The sequence below is a fragment of the Rutidosis leptorrhynchoides genome, chromosome 1, assembly GCF_046630445.1.
Source record: "Rutidosis leptorrhynchoides isolate AG116_Rl617_1_P2 chromosome 1, CSIRO_AGI_Rlap_v1, whole genome shotgun sequence".
NCBI lineage: Eukaryota > Viridiplantae > Streptophyta > Magnoliopsida > Asterales > Asteraceae > Rutidosis > Rutidosis leptorrhynchoides.
The window spans coordinates 713,449,341-713,469,531 of record NC_092333.1 but is presented as its reverse complement, the minus strand read 5'-3'; the positions used below and the strand labels follow the sequence as shown (position 1 = coordinate 713,469,531).

Genomic DNA, 20,191 nt, shown 5'->3' with positions numbered 1-20,191 from the left:
ACCACTTGTAACAACCCGAGTTCGTTATCTCAAAAACACGCCATAAAAAAAACTTTTCTGAATCAACACATCTGGACGGCGTCCAGTTATCTGGACGGCGTCCAGCAAAGAAGCCTTGGACGGCATCCAGAAGATCTGGACGGCGTCCAAATGAACTGCCAGGTTCTGATCTGGATGTCCAACTTACATGACCGGAAAACCCGCTTCCCGACACTTTAAACGAAAACCTTTTCACAACATGTCAATATAAGTTAAACTAAGAGATTTCCACAATAAAATCAAGTTTTACAACATCGGGCCCACATCAACCGTTTTACGAGTTTCGTTCAAAAATACAAATTTCGACCGTACTAGTTTAATTTCCAAACGACAGTAGAGCATGGTGTTTGGGGTTAAACTACCCAAATCTTGGCCGAACTTCCAAAAGCTAAAACCCCCAAGAGCCACTACTAATCCAAACGAATACCTTTGCCCTTGTCCATGCCGGAGCCTAAAAAGGTAAACAACGAGAGGGTAAGCTAAAGCTTAGTGAATGCAATAGTTATACACATACATATATAATATACCTACTTGTATACACTTACACACACCGTAATATCGCTAGTATATAACAATTAGCATACAAACTCCGAGTATAATCTAATAACCTCCAAATACCGCAACAAGCATAATCAATAGCATATTCACCGAAATAATATATTATGCTACACAACAACACATACACAAACTATATGGCTAACCATACTCGCGTCATGGTGCTACCGGCTTGGTGGTTCACAACATACGCAATGCTATGATGCTACCGGCTCCGAGGTTCACGTCACTACGCATTTGAGTCATACTCTTTTATAGTGCTACCAGTTCTGTGGTTCACACTTCATTTTATAGTGCTACCGGCTCCGTGGTTCACACTTTGATGCTACCGGCTCCGTGGTTCACATCTCATTTTATAGTGCTACCGGCTCCGTGGTTCACACTTTAATAACTCGTGCTATAGTGCTACCGGCTCCGTGGTTCACATACGACACACGTACCATGATGCTACCGGCTCCGTGGTTCACATCATAATGCACTCACATACTATGGTACTAGCGGCTCCGTGGTTCATACCATAGCACACAAATAAATACACTATATACATACATGCATAATTATTCCACTCACCTTAACGACGTCGATGAACGTTAAACAAAGCTCGCAACCTTCAACGTAACGCACCTATTACAATAAGTACTCAATCAACACACAAACTAGTTGGACTAAACACCAACCATTCACTCATGTGCATTTAATGACTTAAATGCATTAAATGGCCCAATTTCACCAACCGTCCATTTAAGGTCAAGACCATCACATATCACTAAAAGCTAGTGAATAAGGTCCACAACACTAACTAATACACAATTAGGGTATTTCATACCCATCTTTCCCAACTAGGTCAATTGTTACCCATTTGACCATTTTAAAGTCACACACCCATTTCGGGTCATCCACTAACCCAATTAACACCCATTTGCTTAATAACTAGGTGTGCTATTAATTAACCAACCAATTATGACTCATAAATCCATTTAACATTTCCAAAACCCTAGGTTAGTCATCCTTGGGTCCTCATGACCCAATCTTACCCAAGAACACCCAAAATCACCAAATATGGGTTTTGTGTTCATCACTAACCCAAACCCTAACCCTTAAACAAATTAAAATAAGGAGATCAAGATTAGAGCATACCACCATAATCACAACGAAGCTAGTGATTAGATGAACAACTTTAACACACGCGCTTTGGCCCGAAATCAACTTCTTCTTCCTCGATTTGAGCTTTCTCACACAAGAATCACTCTCTCTCTAGAATTAAAGTGGAAGGAGGAGGTAGTTGAAAGTGGAGTGAATGAGGCTCCTAGAACTGATCTTGTGGCCTTAGATTCGTCCAACAAGTGAAAAGACCAAACTACCCCCATTTAATATCTAAAAGAACACAGCTGGCCCGCCAGTTCAACTGGACGGCGTTCAGGATTCTGGACGGCGTCCAGCCCTTTACAATTGGACGGCGTCCCATATTTTTGGACGGCGTCCCAAACAGCTGAGAAAACAGGATCTTACACCGAACAACCAAACACCCAACCAACAGACCAAAGCCAACCCGTGAGCACAAAACACACTCGAGACCCAACAAAGAGAAAAAACATAATTACGGGACTTTCCAATCTGCCTTCATCTCTTGCACTTGACTAGAATTTTTCCACTTAATCGACATGATTTTCAACCTAATCACCGCAAATATATCATCAAAGACTTGCGATGGAGACTTGGACTTCTTCTTAAATAATCTGTCATTTCTCTCCCTCCAAATATTATAAACCGTCGCACCAAACATCAGCTTAGACATAATAATAGGATCATTCCTTTTCGCAGCTATTGGACATAAACTATCAACCACAGCCTTCCAAGAATTAAACCTTAGATTAAGCCGAATATATGTTATTGCAAGCCGCCAAAGTTGTGCGAAAAAGAACATTTAAAAAACAAATGACTATGACAATCCTGCACTTGTGAACATAGTGAACATATTTGAGGAAATGCAGGATTAATCTCCCATGATTTAAGTCTGTCTTGCGTTTTCAACTTTTCCCCCATTAGAAGCCACACTATAAATGAGTATTTTGGAATACATTGGGCGAACCACACTATGGAATACCATGGCACCTGATCCGCTCTATTACGTAACACTTGCCATACCGAACTAACCCTGAAGTCTTGAAGATCTCCTTCATAGTTGTGCCATTGAACCACGTCCGACCCATGATGCAACAATAGAACCGAAACATGCTGGAGTTGTGGGTATAAAATACCGCAGTTCGAAGGCCATGTCCATCCACCATCGCTAACAATCTCACTCACAGTAGTATTATGGTTAAACCCTGCACTATGAATCGCTCTATTAGAAATAACCTTATCAAGAGGACCCAAGTCACACCAACAGTCATGCCATGCTGAAATAGAGGTACGATCACCTATTTTATAAATAAATCTGTCTAATACCATGTCCCGAATAGCAAGTAATTTTCGCCATCCAACACTAGCACCCGCAACTTTTGGAAGTCTCCAAAAGTTAGTACCCCTAAGATGATACGCATGCACCCACTGGACCCACAAAGATTCCTTACAAGTAAGCAAGAACCAAATATGCGAAGTCATAAGCCCCCTATTCCACTCATTAAATCTTTTGATCCCTAACCCACCTTCGTCTCTAGGTAAGCATACCGTTGACCACTTCACTTTAGCCTTTCCACGCTTATACTCCCCTTGAATCCAAAGAAAATCACGCATCAATGCCTCAATCTCCTTAATGATAGCCTTTGGAAGCATAGACACTGATTGCCAATAAATTGGCATAGATGTTAACACTGAGATAATTAATTGTACTCTGCCCACAAATGATAAGAACTTATTCTTCCAATCTTGGATTTTACATCTCACACGATCAACAAGCACCTTACAGCCGTGGTGTAAAAGACTAGACGAAACCAACGGTACTCCCAAGTACCTCACTGGAAGTTTTCCCTCGTCAAAAGGAAGAATAGTGAGAATAGCATTCTTTATAATCTGAGAGACATTAGCGAAAAACGCCATGCTTTTTTCCATACTTGGGGCCAATCCCGAGCACTGCTTAAACTCCTCAAGAGTCGCGGCTATGATACTTACAGAGTTTGTATTTGCATGAGAGAACAAAAATAAATCATCTGCAAAACACACGTTAATAATACCTAACTTTTCGCATTTGGGATGAAATCGAAAAGCTCCAGATTCTTGAGCATGTAGTTGTAGCATTAATGTAAGAACCTCCATCACAAGCGTGTTTAAATAAGGGGACATAGGATCACCCTGTCGCAATCCTCTTTTTCCTTTAAAAAACCCATGCAACTGGCCATTAATAGAAATAGAAAAAACGTGGTCCTTACGCATCTCATAATCCATTGAATTATCCTCGAAGGATAGACAAAATGATGTAAAATACTCTCTTAAAAATTCCAATTCACAAGATCATATGCCTTCTGGATATCCACCTTGAATGCACATCTTGAAGGGCCTCTATTAGTATGATAGTTCTTCATCAATTACTGAGTAATTAATACATTATTCGAGATACGTCGACCCGGAATAAAGGCAGACTGATTAATGCTAACAACTTCCTCCAAGCTATCTTTAATGCGGTTAGTAATAATTTTACTAATGCATTTATAGAGCACATTACAACACGAAATCGGCCTGAAATCAGTAACACGGCTAGGCGTGTCTACCTTAGGGATCAATGAAATAATAGTGTGATTAATTTCAGAAAGTATCTATCCATTGTGAAAAAAATCAATCACAACCTTTGACATGTCTTCCCCAATAATCTCCCATGAAGCTTTAAAGAACTCCGAACTATACCCATCCGGCCCTGGCAAATTATCAGTACCAATGTCAAATATAGCTCCTTTAACTTCACTAGTAGTAACAGGATGAATCATCATAGCCGCTTTTTCATTCGACACCACCTTTCGAAACAAACCTCCTGGTCGGTCCAAATCATTTACATCATGAGAGGTACCTAAAATTTTTTCAAAATGGTTTACGAACTTCTTTGCCACATCAGACCCCTCAACTAAGATCCCATTCTCATCCAAAATAGATTGAATTCTAGCACGATGTGTACGTCCCCGAACAACACTATGAAAATAAGCTGAATTGCAATCACCTGCTCGAAGCCAATCGATTTTCGATTTCTGTTTTAGGAATAATTCTTCCTCTAGAACCCCTGAATTATACTCACTTAAAGTTGCTCTTTCAACCTCTCGATGCTCCACCGAATGAGGGTTTGAATCTAAATCACTTTGGGCAGCATCCAACTTTGCACGCAGCTCAATAACTCTAACATGTAAATTACCTTTTAACCATGTTAGTTTCCGAAGCGGCTTCTTTAATGCATGAAGTCTTTTCACCACTTGATACATACGACATCCATGTATCTCAAGACCCCAACCATTCGTAACTACATTCTTGAAATCAGGATGAGCTGACACAAAATTACAAAAATTGAACGGTTTCACCCGGGAAACAACATTAGACGGGATTTTTAAGATTGCCGGTATGTGATATGAGTTTCGATATGGATGAAAAACAACCTGAGCATTAACGAAGTTTTAAAAGAAAGCATCATTCGCCATAACTCTATCTATCTTTTTCAGAGTGCCAGAAATAGCCCGCGGCCGTTGGTTTCATGTAAAATGTAAACCAATGTGATTAACATCCGATAGGCCAGCCCCATCCACACACTCTTGAAAATCTCTCATTGCAATCGTCATGTTCGATGCTCCACTAGACGACTCCTCCAATCTCAACGACACATTAAAGTCACCCATCACCACCCACGGACGATCTCCAACAAATCGTTTGTGCATGCCTAACTCACACCAAAGAACACGTCTTTGAACATAATAATTATGCCCATATACAAACGAGACATAGAACTGTTGTGTATCATTCCTAGCTTTTACCAAACAATGAATCGCTTGATCAGACATAGCGATGACCATAATATCCACTACATCCGGATCCCACCCAATAATAATTCGGGTGCCACCTTGACATAAGCTGCTATTAGATGACCAATACCATATCTGGAAAATAACATTAAATATCGTATTCAACTTATGAGCTAAAATGTGCGACTCCTGAATAGCACACACACTTAGCTTATTATAGGATACAACATCAATGACCTCGTTTTATTTGGGGACACGATTAAGACCCCGAATATTCCATGATGCTAGGCTAAACATTGGAAACCTTTTACCGGGTGTGCTTGCACCCTCAGATTTTTTATTTTCCATAAAGCTTCCAGTGTCGTTATCATCGAACTCAACATCACTCTCATCTTTTTGTTCCTGCCCATTATCGGCCCCATTTTCCGTAACTTCGACTTCACCTTGTAATTTATCCAAAGCAGAAAATGAATTCCCAACATATAAATAATCACTCGTTAGTTTACTAGGTCCATATGTTTGCTTTTCTTTTGGAGCATTTTCTCCAACAGTATCTTTCCCTTTTGTAACTTGCCTATACACTTGTTTTGCTTTTTCTCTTCCCACATAAAATCCATCTTTCCCCTTCCCATGCACATTCTGACCATGTCCTTTAGATGGTTTTTTACTAACTTCTTGAAATCCTTCGTCATCAACCTTTTTCTTCTCTTCCACAATAGGGATATTATGAGGACATTGCGCATCCTTGTGACCAAAAATCTTACATCCACCACATCTTGGAGGCTTCCATTCATAAGCCACTCTAACAGTATCCAAAGTTCGATTACCACCATCTAAGCTCGGCGTTGCAACTCTTATAGCCTCCTTAAGATCAACATCCGACGAAACCTCAATCATAGCTGGTGCATAGTTAGGCCTACTCCAAAATTCTACACATATAGTGCTCGTGTAAGAATCCAACATCATAGGACGACCAATCTTTGAAGCAATTGCATTTAATCCATCCTCAGTGAACCCGGCCAGTGGTATGTCATACAATTTCACCCATACTGGAACCTTTGAAAGGTTCTCCTTCGTCAAAGATGCATCCGGTGACCACTTGTTTAAAATTATTGGCATCGTTCGAATAATCCAAGGACCATTTTCCAAGACATCCTTAACTCCTTTTTCTGAATCAAAGTGAAAAAAGAAGAAACCTTTATCGTTCATCATGATCTTGTCAAGGCCATACTTACTCCATACATTCGTAACATAATTCTTCACCACCGGGTACGCAACCCTTTTTCCAAGAAAGTACCCGTACAATGTATTATTGTATATTTCAGATGCCTCTGTTGGGTAATTTTGGTAATATACTTGGCCCAAGTTGCAGCCCAAATCAGTAAGGATCTAATAGAAGCAAAAGGGCCAGTGAAGAAATTAAATTGTAGTATATGTTGAGCAGTTTGTTAAACAAGAGTTAAAAGAAATAAAATTGGTTGTAAGGGAGCACGTGTAGTTGGAATGGTATGTTGACCGAATAACATGGAGTCAAATATGGGTTAGTGGGCAAGTTGTAGACAAAGTAGTACCTACGTGCAGTAGGTGGCTATACATTAAAATATGCATGATTTTAATTTAGTGTTTCACGTTTCTAGCTAGTTAGCCGGAAGTTTTGCTCCACGTAGTTTTGTAGGATAGTAGTATAAATAGGAGTTTATAATTCATTTGTAATTTGCAGATTTTCAAGCAAGTAATATCATAAGAAAATTGCCCCAAGTATTTTTCTATCTTACTTTATTTGGTTGTATGTAGGATAGTTATAATATTTGGTACGAATGTAAGCAAGAAGGAACATGTATGTTCCAACAATTGGTATCAGAGCAGGTAGTAGATCCTGGTTCTCGCAGCAAGAAAGGAAAGCGGTAGCAGGGACCGAGATAAAAAGAAAAGAAAAAAGAAGCATAAGCAAGTGCAGTAAAGCAGTCAACAAAGTGAATCTGATCAGAAGAAAGTAGCAAGTCTAATCAGCAAGTTATCGCAGTAAGTTCTCATAGCAAGTAGCGAGAGAGTAGCAGGGTGATCACAATTCATGATCAAAAGCAAGTAGCATGTGGCTTGCAGCACGGTTGATCATAACATGTGATCAGAAGCAATTAACAGCAGATTAGAGAGAAAGAAGCAGTTTACAACAGCATGAAGAAGTTGTAATTTGATCAGAGGCACTAGCAAGATTGCAGGAAATTAACATCAGGTTAGCAAGGTATCGAGAAGAAAAGCAGCAAAGAAGAAAGTAAAAATTACTAAAATTACGGGGGTGAATGTTGGGTAATTTTGGTAATATACTTGGCCCAAGTTGCAGCCCAAATCAGTAAGGATCTAATAGAAGCAAAAGGGCCAGTGAAGAAATTAAATTGTAGTATATGTTGAGCAGTTTGTTAAACAAGAGTTAAAAGAAATAAAATTGGTTGTAAGGGAGCACGTGTAGTTGGAATGGTATGTTGACCGAATAACATGGAGTCAAATATGGGTTAGTGGGCAAGTTGTAGACAAAGTAGTACCTACGTGCAGTAGGTGGCTATACATTAAAATATGCATGATCTTAATTTAGTGTTTCACGTGTCTAGCTAGTTAGCCGGAAGTTTTGCTCCACGTAGTTTTGTAGGATAGTAGTATAAATAGGAGTTTATAATTCATTTGTAATTTGCAGATTTTCAAGCAAGTAATATCATAAGAAAATTGCCCCAAGTATTTTTCTATCTTACTTTATTTGGTTGTATGTAGGATAGTTATAATATTTGGTACGAATGTAAGCAAGAAGGAACATGTATGTTCCAATAGCCTCACGTACTGACGACAATGGTATCACAACATCAATGTCATCATCACCCTCGACCACAGACTCATAAACTCTAAAGTTTACCTGTTTTTTCTTTGTCTGGACATTCAGTATGCCTGCATATATAAGAAGGTTTAGGGTTTTCCTCTTCAACTTACTTGTTTTCCATTGCCTTATTCCCCTCACGTTCTCCTCCAGTTTCATCAGAACATGTAGCCGAACATGATACCCTAGGAACCTGCTCATCATCATCATTATCAGTTTCAGAAGTACCATGTATACTTACGTGATCATGCTCCTGACTATCCTTATTTATTTTTTGTTGAGTATCGATTGTTTCTGGAACAACATCCGATCTTACATCTTTTGTTTCCCCTTCTGCCGGAATATGAGACCTTTTTGATATAGCATCATCATCGCTACTCTCGTTTGTCTCCTCTTTTCCAATCGTACGGCTTCGCGAAACCCTTGATTGGGTTTGCGGGGCCTTCTTTGACTTGCCCGCAGAATTCTTACCCATCACCAGACACCAACGAAATCAATCCAGAAGCGAGAATAATCGTCAAAGAACGTCACCTGAAAAAAGCGCCGTAGATCGCCTATAATCCCCCGAGTTTTGCGGAACACACTAGGGAGGCAATTTATTGATAGTATTTATAGTATTTTGGTGACAAATGGGTTGCTTACGGTTCGGACATAACTCTATCCTTATTAATGGTAGTCTGAGGAATTTCATGCGAAAAGGGGGCTACGTCAAGGCAATCTATTTTCACCTTTTCTTTTCCTAATCGTGGTTGAAGTCCTTGTTTGGCGGTTTCTCAAGCAAGAGAGGAAGGTTTCTTTAAAAGTGTGAAGGTTGGATCCGGTAAAGTTGATTTCTTTCATTTACAATTTGCGCATGTGTCCTATTCTTTAGATAATGGTCTAGAAGAAATGCCTCAAATTTGGCGAGGATTCTTAAGTGCTTTGGTGATATTTTTGGTTTACAAATCAGAGAAATTATAGAATTCTTAAGTGTTTAGGTGATATTTCCGGTTTACAAATCAATCTTGCATTAAGTAAAATCTACGGTGTAAATGGCAGTGACGTAGATTTTTTAGCCCGATCCTTCTCTTTGTTAGACTAGCTATTAGCACATATGTTAGCCCATCTTCTTTCTTGTGTTGGGCTTATGCCATATTTTCTTGTAGGGTTTATGACTATATAAATGTGCTTTGTATTTACGTTTGATCATCAAGAAATAATAAAAATCCTCTTTTAACATGGTATCATGACTCATGAGCCAAAAAATAAGTCAAAACCCTAATCACCTTTTTTTCTGTTGCCGTTGTTTATCTTCCATGTATTCTTCTTTTTCTTCTTACGTCATAAATTAAACATCTCTATCATTGTCTCTACTTTCTCTTTGATTGCATAAAAAAACAACCATTTAGCATTCTTTTTGCAACCACCGTTTACCATTATTTTTATATTATTTTTGCATCGTCCTTGAATATTACTACATTTACGTCAACCTTTTTTTCTCTACAAATCTTCATAGCGAACCCACACTCATATATTAATACAAAGTACCATAAACCGTTAAAAAAATCAGTTTCATTGCGTGCAAGTACGGAAAAGAAAACACAGACTACCTTCCTTTTCTTGATATATATTCTACTAGTAGTTTATTTTGATTTTTTGTTTTGTGGCAAGGAAAGGTAATAAAAGAAACAAATCAATTAAATATTGTTTTTGGTGTATGGAGATCTACAACGGTCGTTCTTTCCTTTTAAAATTGAAGACAAATTTTTCTCAACTTATCCACTTTCTAGAAGACCATGAGAAACACATATGGTACTAGATTATTTTCTAATTGTACTAGAAATCAGAATATTGTGCCACAAATTTATAGCATGTTCTCAAGTGGGCTTCCACCAAATAATTATGAGCCACATTTGTTTGGGTCTGCCAGTTTCGCTCCTCACCATGTTGGGCTACATCAACAACTAGATAGTTATTTTCATGTTTGGCCACAACAACAACAAACTTTTCAGGCTTTCATTTCTACTCAACCCGGTTTGCTTGGGCCTTATCCTCATGGTACTAATGATTCTGGTTGGAATATGGATATTGGTGTGTCCACTCATCTTACCTCTTGTATTAATAATCCGAGTACTTTTTTTTAATAATTGCAAATATCTGTCAGTCGCTTTCGGTGACGGTAGCACCATTTCCGTCACCAATACTGGCCATAGCTAATCGCCACCGACCACTTCACTTACATAATGTCCTTGTTACTCCTAACATAGTTAAAAATCTAATTTCCATTTTTCAATTTACACGCGATAATCTTGTTTCTGTTGAGTTCGACCTTTTATTTTTTCAGTGAAAGATTACGAGCCAGCTTCTTCTCCGATGTGATAGTATCGGAGAATTTTACCCCGTCACACCTCACTCTTCTCAACATGCTCTTCTCGCTAGCCCCGTTACTTGGCATCAACGTCTCGGTCATCCCGAACATGATGTTCTTCGTAAAATTATTTCTAATAAAGATATTTTGTGTAATAAAATTATGTCTCCTTTGTTTTGTCACGCATGTCAGCTTGGCAAACATGTGCGTCTTCTATTTTCTGTTTCTAGTTCTAATGTTACTTCTGCTTTTGATATTATTCATTCTGATTTATGGATTTCTCTTGTTGCTAGTATTAGTGATTTGAAATATTATATTATCTTTCTTGATCATTTTACTAATCTTCTTCGTGAGCTGCATTGTCCCCTTACTTCAGCTATACTCGGGTTTACTGCGACAACGTCAGCTTTGTCTATCTGTCCTCCAATCCGGTTCAACATCAGAGAACCAAACACATCGAGATTGATATTCACTTTGTTAGAGACTTGGTTGCTCAGAGACAGGTATGAGTTCTTCATGCGCCTTCGAGAGATCAGTTTGCGGACATCTTCACCAAAGGTCTCCCGTATGCATTGCTTGATGACTTTCCGTCCAGTTTGAGCGTCCGCAGCACTCCCGCTCCAACTGCGGGGGGATGTTAGACTATCTATTAGCACGTATGTTAGCACATATGTTAGCTGATGTGCGTAGAGGTGTATACGAAATAGTTATATATTTATTATGAAAAACTATTAAATACGATACAATTTTACACAAGTTATTTATTTATTTATAGAGTGGATATACCTAAACCTTACTACAACACTTATAGGCAGTGTACCTAATCGTACAGTAGTGTAGTTTTTAGTAAGTCCGGTTCGTTCCACAGGGAGCTAGCCAAGTTTAACGCTATATTTTTAAAACTATATTTGTATAAATATAAATATAAATATAAGTAGTATTATTATTATAAAAGGGGGGTTTTTACCGTTTAATGACCGGTTTGTCGATTTAAAAAATTAAGTCGCGGTTAAAACCTAATGTAAAATATTAAATATATAAAAGACTTAATTTAAAGCGTAACGTAAATAACAATAATTAAAGTGCGACAAATAAAATGACAATAAATAAAATTGCGATAATTAAAAAGTGCAATAATTAAAATGATAATAAATTAAAGTGCGATAATTAAAGTGCAATTAAATATGAAATAAAGGAATTATGCTTATTTAAACTTCCGTAATCATGATGTTTGACGTGTTGATTTTAGTTTATTACCATGGGTTAATTGTCCTTTGTCCTAGATTATTCAATATGTCCATCTGGTTTTTGTCCATAACAGTCCATCAGTCATAAATATAAAGTGCGAGTGTCCTCCTCAAATTATCCTTATATCCGAAGTCAAATATTCCAACTAATTGGGGACTTAAACTATAATTACACCAATTTTTCTTGTATATAATTCACCCCTGTTTTAATAAGTCCATTGACTATTAATCCATTCCCGTGTCCGGTTAAATGAACGATTATTAGTACTTATAAATATCCCGCCCATCCTGTCCGATCGAGTGTATGTGGTTATTTATAGGTACATCCAATTGTAAATCTTTATATTAAATTAACAAACTATCATTTAATTAAAAAAATATAAAGCCCATTAATAGCCCATAGTCTAGTTTCCACAAGTGTCGTTCTTTTGTCCATACCCCAATTATGGTACAAAGCCCAATTACCCCGTCTTTAATATTTAGCCCAACATCACGATTACTTCGGCTTAAATAAGAATAATAATAACTTAGCTACGAGACATTAATTTAAAAAGGTTGAACATAACTTACAATGATTAATAATAGCTTAGCGTTATACGGACAGAATTTTGACTTACACACTTACAACATTCGTTAACATACCCTTATTATTATTAAAATTAAAATTAAAATTATATATATATATATATATATATATATATATATATATATATATATATATATATATATTACGTTGAGAGATAGAGAAGAGAAAAAGATGTGTATTTTTCGTGCAGAATTCGATGGCTTTTATAGGCCCACATTTTACTGTGAAGCTCCGCGAGTGCGGAGGTTTTCTTCCTCATAGCTCCGCGAGTGCGGAGGTCTGAAATACAGCTCACATAAAAGATCCAAAACGTGGGCTGCGTAAAATTATATTATATAATAATATATATAATTAATTATATATTATATTTTATTATTATGCATAGTTGACTTGTAATTTTTGGTCCGTTTTGTCGCGCACTGAAAGTTGGTTCATGTCTCGGTTCCGAATTTTCGAACGTCCTTGCGTACTATTTAATATCTTGTACTTTGCGTTTTGCGTCTTGTATTCTTGTAATTTTGAGACGTTTCTCATCAATAATTTGAACCACTTTGATTGTACTTTGTACTTTTTAGCTTTTTGGTTGTTTGCGTCTTCAAATCGTCGAATCTGTCTTTTGTCTTCACCTTTTATTATTTAAACGAATATCACTTGTAAATAGAACAATTGCAACTAAAAGCTTGTCTATCTTGAGGGATAATGCTATGAAATATATGTTCGTTTTTAACATTATCAAATATTCTCACACTTAAGCATTGCTTGTCCTCAAGCAATATAGTCTTGAAATAAAAATACTAGAATCACTTCTTTATTCTTCACACTTTGTACATCAGTGATTTCTATACGGCGGTATGAACAATGATAGTAACGTTGTGTATTACAGTCCCACATGACTATGAAAATTTAGATCCGTTAGGAAATTGGATCTTTATGAAAACATTTGATCTTTTGAAAATTTAATCTAGCTTTTACCCTAGATAAGTTTTCCGGAATAACCCTTCACCGCTGTTTGCAAAATATTTTTGTGGGTTTCAGATTTGAAAATTTTAGCTCAAAACTTATGGTTTTGTGTTACCCACTTGCTAACCTTGTATTGAGAAAGCAACACGTCCAGTTTATTTGCTCCGTATATTACCTTTCGGTAAACTACCGTCCGGTTGTAAAGGAAAGCGTTGAACAAGCAACTGTTAAGTCAATGTCCCGTGACATGCTTTTAATTATGGTCTATATCGTGTCGGATGCAATTACTATCCTTTGTAGGAGCAATAGTAAAGATCACCCTATAGTTTTTCGGTCTGACACAAGGTCCTGTCTTTGACCATGCTATGCAACCACCATTCTTACGGTTGACACCCGATTTGGTTCAGGTGACCTAATGAATTCCAGGTGAATTCCTAGGATTTTACGTTCAATGGTAATGAACACATTAAAAATGGGTTTTCAGAAAACAAATCGGTTTGTAATTTTGATCAATATATTTTCTCGTTCAAGCTCGAGTTTAGATATCATCGAATTTCATGAGTTTGAATTCTCAATCTTTAAGGTCAATCTCAAGGATTGAGTAATATCAGTCTTAAAAGCTGATTTTTGATCTTTAAGGAGATTATCCTTTCTGGGGATCTGATTCATTAGTCTTATAAGCTAATTTGCACGGTGCCCCTATTGTACTAGACAGATCCTCTCATGGTTAGGATAAGTCTGACCACTTGACGACCCTGTTTGATGCTGAGGTCCGTGAATTTCCAGCTGATTTTCGAGAAAACTTTTCAAGGTTTTTCGTAGACTCTACAACTGGTCTGGACGACAACTTCCTGACCTAAATCAAGAAGGGCGTTTCTTTTTCGGAAGACTTTACTTCCTTTTAATGATGGAATTGATTCATCGTGTAGATCCATCTTTCTTTCAAATATATTATAATTTTGAAACAACCCAACCCGTATTCCATACGATAATTTTTTTTTTTATAATACACATTCACGCGCCAATTAAATATGTAAACCATTCCACAAGTTCCATTTAAACGTACATCAATTTAAATGTTTACAAAAGGCACGAAGGCCATTAATTAAGTTTTATACAAGTTTGACCCACTACAATGATAGTTTATAATCCAAACGACACTCGAGCACGGTTTGGGGCTAAACTACCCAAAACGTTAGGCTAACTTCAAAAAGCTAACACCAAAAGCACCCCCTGTCAACATAAATGGGAGACAAATAATCCAACCGTATGCCCTTACCCTTGTCCAAGCCGAAACCTATAAAATGATAAACAATGAGAGGGTAAGCAATGCTTAGTGAGTGCAACAATTATACATACATATATATAACCTATCCATTTGCAATCACAATACCAAATACCTCGTACGAACTTGTAACTCAAATAGCATGTCAACATACCCGTAACACTAACAAGTCGTACATTATCACACCACTTCATTAGCATATACTCAAATCAATATATATATATATATATATATATATATATATATATATATATATATATATATATATATATATATATATATATATATATATATATATATATATATATATATATATATATATATATAAATAATATGCTAAACAAAACAACAATCTCAATATGGTTAACCAATATCGCTATGGTGCTACCGGCTCGTGGTTCACACCATACGCGTTTGAGTCATACTCGTTTATAGTGCTACCGGCTCGTGGTTCACACTCGATGCTACCGGCTCGTGGTTCACATCTTAGTTTATAGTGCTACCGGCTCGTGGTTCACACTCGATGCTACCGGCTCGTGGTTCACATCCTAACCCACACATGTTATGGCACTACCGGCTCGGTGGTTCATACCATAACATTCACAAATAAATACGCTATATACACATACGTATAATTACTCCACTCACCTTGTCACAAGGATGATGATTTAGCACTTCCGAGCTTCAACGCAATGTACCTAAATCATTAGGTGTACATTCAATTTCACAACTAGTGGGATTAACCACAATACTCCCACTTGAGCATTTAATGATCCAATTTGCATTAAATGACTCAACTACACACAACCGCCCATAAATGGCCAAGACTCGACTTTAATCACTAAGGCTAGTGAATTAAAGTCTACTAACTTCAATTAACACAAAACTTAGGGTAATCCATACCCATTTCATCTAATTAGGTCAACTAGTACATTTTGACCCATTTTATTTTACTTAGACTCACAATCAAGTCAAACTTACACATTAACACTTCTTTCATTAATCTTAAAGTGCATTAGTGACTAACAACAGCATTTGACTCTTACAACCTCAAATTATAATGCCAAAACCCTAGATTGTGGCTATTAGGATTTCATTACAACAACACAACCCAAATTCACCCATTTTACCCTCAAATGGGTCATACAAATCTCTAGTAACCAAAACCCTAGCCATTAACCAATTAAAACTTAAAACATAAAGTTAGAACTTACCAAGACTATCCTCTTGTAGCTAACAACAAGGAGAATAACTTTAATTCTTGCTCCTAGGTTCGATTCACAAATCTTCACCTTCAAATCTCAAGATTAAACTAAGTGGGTTTTGTGTTTTGGGAGAGAAAATGGAAAGAAAAGATAAAAGGAAAATGAATTAAATGGATATGTGGTGGAGATTTAATGCTCCCATCAGATCTACATGTCAATTTACCATTTTGCCCCTTAAAATCTCTTAAAAAGAGCTAAGTCCGGATTCTGTCCAGCAGGACTGCCGCGGCGCGGCTCAATTCGTCACGGCGTGACACATAAAGGGAAATTCTACCCTTCTTAACCCACTTTCTGATCCAGGTTTGCTTTGTTTGTAGCGGCGCGGTCCCGCCCGTCGCGGCGCGGCGTTTGCCTAGGCCTGGTCACTCCGACAATTTAACACAAAACGATGGTTCAAACAACTAGCACACCTCATTCGCTCTTCCTATGCATGCCTAAGCTTCAACCTTAAGTCTCGCACGACTCAACTCCATCGTGACACATATATATACACGCTCACGCACGCATTCTCAAATATATATATGTGTGTGTATATATATATATATATACACACACATACATGCACTAACTCATAAACTAACACTTTGGCTCATATAATCACATAAATGAACAAGTTATAATCATGCTAATAATTAAGTTTGTACCTTTACATATGTACGGAAAAAACGGGATGTTACAACTCTCCCCCACTTGAATCGGAGCGCGTCCTCGCGATCCAAGCCGCATGACAAGCCGGAAGGTAAACCAACACGAACTCTTCGAGCTCCCAAGTAAATTCGGAACCTTTAATACGACGCCATTGGACTTTAAAAGTCCTTACCTCTTTATGTCTCAACCTCTTGACCTTCTCATCGAGTATAGTGATCGGCTCCTCAATATACTCTAACTTATTGTTTAGCTCAATCTCATCTAAAGGCACCCAAGATGAATCATCCGCAAGACACTTACGGAGATGGGAAACATGAAATGTATTATGGATCCCCGCAAGCTCTTCGGGTAATTCCAATCGATACGCGACTTCACCAACACGAGCTAAAACCTTAAATGGTCCAATAAACCTAGGAGCTAACTTTCCCCGTTTTCAAAATCGAATAATACCTTTCCATGGCGAAACCTTAATCATCACCATGTCACCTTCTTGGAATTCGATCGTTCGTCTTCGTTTGTCGGCATACGACTTTTGCCTATCTTGAGCCTTTTTCAAATGCTCTCGAATCATATCAATCTTGCTATTCGTCTCTAAAACCAAATCGGTACTCCCGATTTCCTTTTGTCCCACTTCACCCCAACAAATCGGGGTTCGACATCTACGCCCATAAAGCATCTCATATGGCGACATCCCGATACTAGTATGATAACTATTATTGTACGAGAATTCCACCAAAGGAAAATGCTCATCCCAACTACCACCGAAATCAATAATGCACGCTCGTAACATATCTTCCAAAGTTTGATTCGTACGTTTGGTTTGACTGTCCGTTTGAGGATGATACGCCGTGCTCAACTTCAATTGTGTACCCATATCTTCATGAAACTTTTCCCAAAACCGAGATGTAAAACGAGTATCTCGATCTGAAATAATAGATATAGGAACACCGTGTCGAGAGATGACTTCCTTGATAAACAACTTAGCCAAGGTCTCCGACGATATCACTTCCTTAATGGGAAGAAACAAAGCACTCTTCGTCAGTCGATCAACTATAACCCAAATAGAATCAAACTGGGTTCTCGCCGTTTTAGGTAACTTTGTGATGAAATCCATGGTAATGTGCTCCCATTTCCATTTCGGGATTTCTAATGGTTGTGACTTACCATACGGCTTTTGGTGCTCAGCTTTAACTTGCAAACACGTGACGCATTGCTCAACATACTTCATAACATCACGTTTCATGCCCGGCCACCAATAATCTTTCCTTAAATCAAGATACATTTTCGTCGCGCCTGGGTGAATGGAATACTTTGACTTATGTGCTTCATCAAGTAACACTTGTCGATAATCACCCATCTTAAGCACCCACACTCTTCCTTGAAAAGACAACAAACCACGCGAACCCATTGTAATGAATTCCGATTGCCCCACAATTCGTTCCGCATGCTTGTTGTGCACGTAAGCCTCTATTTGAATCACACCAAGTTTTTCAAGGAAATCGTTAGTAATAATCATACGTAACAATCCTAATCGTAACGTCGGGTGATGACTCTTTCGAATTAACGCATCCGCGACCACATTTGCCTTGCCCGGATGATAGAGTATTTCACAATCATAATCTTTCACCACATCCATCCACCTACGTTGACGATAATTTAAATCTCGTTGATTAAAGAGATGTTTCAAACTCTTATGATCCGAATAAATCGTACTCTTGACACCATACAAGTAATGGCGCCAAATTTTCAACGCATGCACAACCACCGCCAACTCAAGATCATGAGTCGGATATCTCGTCTCGTGTTCCTTTAATTGTCGAGAGGCATAAGCGATGACTTTACCTCTTTGCATTAGAACACACCCGAGTCCAATTAACGAGGCATCACAATAAACCGTCATGTCTTCCACCCCTTCCGGCAAAACTAACACCGGAGCTTGACATAACTTCTCCTTTAACAATTGAAAAGCAACTTCTTGCTCGTTCTCCCAAACAAACCTCGCGTTCTTCCTCGTCAATTTCGTCAATGAAGAAGCGATCTTAGAAAAGTCTTGGATAAACCGACGATAATAACCGGCCAATCCGAGAAAATTTCGGACCTCCGTAGGAATAGTCGGTTGTCTCCAACTCTTCACCGTCTCTATCTTCCCCTGATCCACTTGAATGCCGTCTTTGTTCACAATGTGGCCAAGGAATTGAACTTCCCTTAGCCAAAATTCACATTTGGAGAACTTAGCATACAACTTCTCCTTTCGTAACGTCTTCAAAACTTCGCGCAAATGGCGTTCATGTTCGTTCATACTTTTCGAGTAGACAAGTATGTCATCAATGAACACAATTACCGACTTGTCCAACATAGGTTGGCATACTCGGTTCATAAGATCCATGAATGCCGCCGGTGCATTCGTAAGACCAAAAGGCATAACTACAAACTCAAAATGCCCATAACGCGTTCGAAAAGCCGTTTTCTCAATATCTTCCTCACGGACCCTCATTTGGTGATAGCCGGACCGTAGGTCAATCTTTGAGAAATACGTCGCACCTTGGAGTTGGTCAAATAAATCGTCAATCCTAGGCAATGGATAACGATTTTTGATCGTCACTTTATTCAACTCCCTATAGTCGATGCACATCCGCATACTACCATCCTTCTTTTTCACGAATAAAACCGGAGCGCCCCATGGCGAAGCACTCAGTCGGATAAAACCCTTTTCAAGTAGCTGTTGGGTTTGATTTAACAACTCTTGCATTTCCGTCGGCTCTAAACGATAAGGAGTTTTAGCAATGGGAGTAGCTCCCGGAACCAACTCAATGTAAAATTCTACTTGTCTTTCCGCCGGAACACCCGGTAACTCGTCCGGAAAAACGTCTTCGAATTCACTAACCACCGGAATTTCACGAATGGGTGGTGGCTCATCACGAGTATCAACAACATGGGCAAGAAAAGTCATGCCACCACTAACAAGAAAACGACGTGCTCGTGCAAAAGAACATATCGGCACAAGTCTTCTTCGCTTATCGCCGTGAATAATTAACTCTCCCCCACTAGGGGTCTTCACACGAATAAACTTCTCATGGCATGCAATATTGGCTCTATTATGATCGAGCCAATCCATGCCCACAATAATATCAAAGTCACCCAAGGTCATAGGGATAAGATCAATTTTAAAGTTTTCGGCACCAAAAACAACATCACAATTTTTACACACATCAACCACTAGCACCATCTTGCCGTACGCTATTTCGACTTCTACCGGACGACTTAACTTAGCCAACGGTCTATCAAGTTTAGGCACAAATTTTGGAGACACAAACGAAAAATTTGCACCGCTATCAAATAAAATCCTTGCCGGATTAGAGTTAACCATAAAAGTACCTGAGACAACTTCGTTGGATTATTTGGCTTCGTCATTGGTCATCAAGTAGTTGCGACCCCTAGCCGTGCCCGCCGCCTTCTCTAACT

The 20,191-nt window shown here is 38.3% G+C and overlaps 2 protein-coding genes across 2 annotated transcripts; both read right to left on the bottom strand.

Annotated features, from left to right (window-relative positions):
• Positions 1-2,191: 2,191 nt before the first annotated feature.
• On the bottom strand, positions 2,192-3,978 carry LOC139854219 (uncharacterized). The gene is made up of 2 exons (XM_071843537.1): positions 2,707-3,978; positions 2,192-2,443 (listed from the first exon to the last, which is right to left on the bottom strand). Exons 1-2 carry the CDS (start codon positions 3,976-3,978, stop codon positions 2,192-2,194), a joined length of 1,524 nt encoding a protein of 507 aa, XP_071699638.1.
• Positions 3,979-4,346: 368 nt separating this feature from the next.
• LOC139854213 (uncharacterized) lies at positions 4,347-8,866 on the bottom strand. The gene is made up of 5 exons (XM_071843531.1): positions 8,505-8,866; positions 8,359-8,419; positions 5,784-6,917; positions 5,279-5,663; positions 4,347-5,059 (listed from the first exon to the last, which is right to left on the bottom strand). Exons 1-5 carry the CDS (start codon positions 8,864-8,866, stop codon positions 4,347-4,349), a joined length of 2,655 nt encoding a protein of 884 aa, XP_071699632.1.
• Between the last annotated feature and the right edge of the window lie 11,325 nt (positions 8,867-20,191).

Bases quoted from the DNA above. Each gene is read 5' to 3' on its own strand.
- LOC139854219 (XM_071843537.1), bottom strand. From the start codon at position 3,978: ATGGATTATGAGATGCGTAAGGACCACGTTTTTTCTATTTCTATTAAT. The intron at 2,444-2,706 runs GTGCCATGGTAT...AATTCTTGGAAG, and splicing joins TACGTAATAGAGCGGATCAG to GCTGTGGTTGATAGTTTATG.
- LOC139854213 (XM_071843531.1), bottom strand. From the start codon at position 8,866: ATGGGTAAGAATTCTGCGGGCAAGTCAAAGAAGGCCCCGCAAACCCAA. The intron at 8,420-8,504 runs GTAAGTTGAAGA...GGTAAACTTTAG, and splicing joins AATAAGGCAATGGAAAACAA to AGTTTATGAGTCTGTGGTCG. The intron at 6,918-8,358 runs GTACGTGAGGCT...TGCTTCTATTAG, and splicing joins TTGTGATACCATTGTCGTCA to ATCCTTACTGATTTGGGCTG.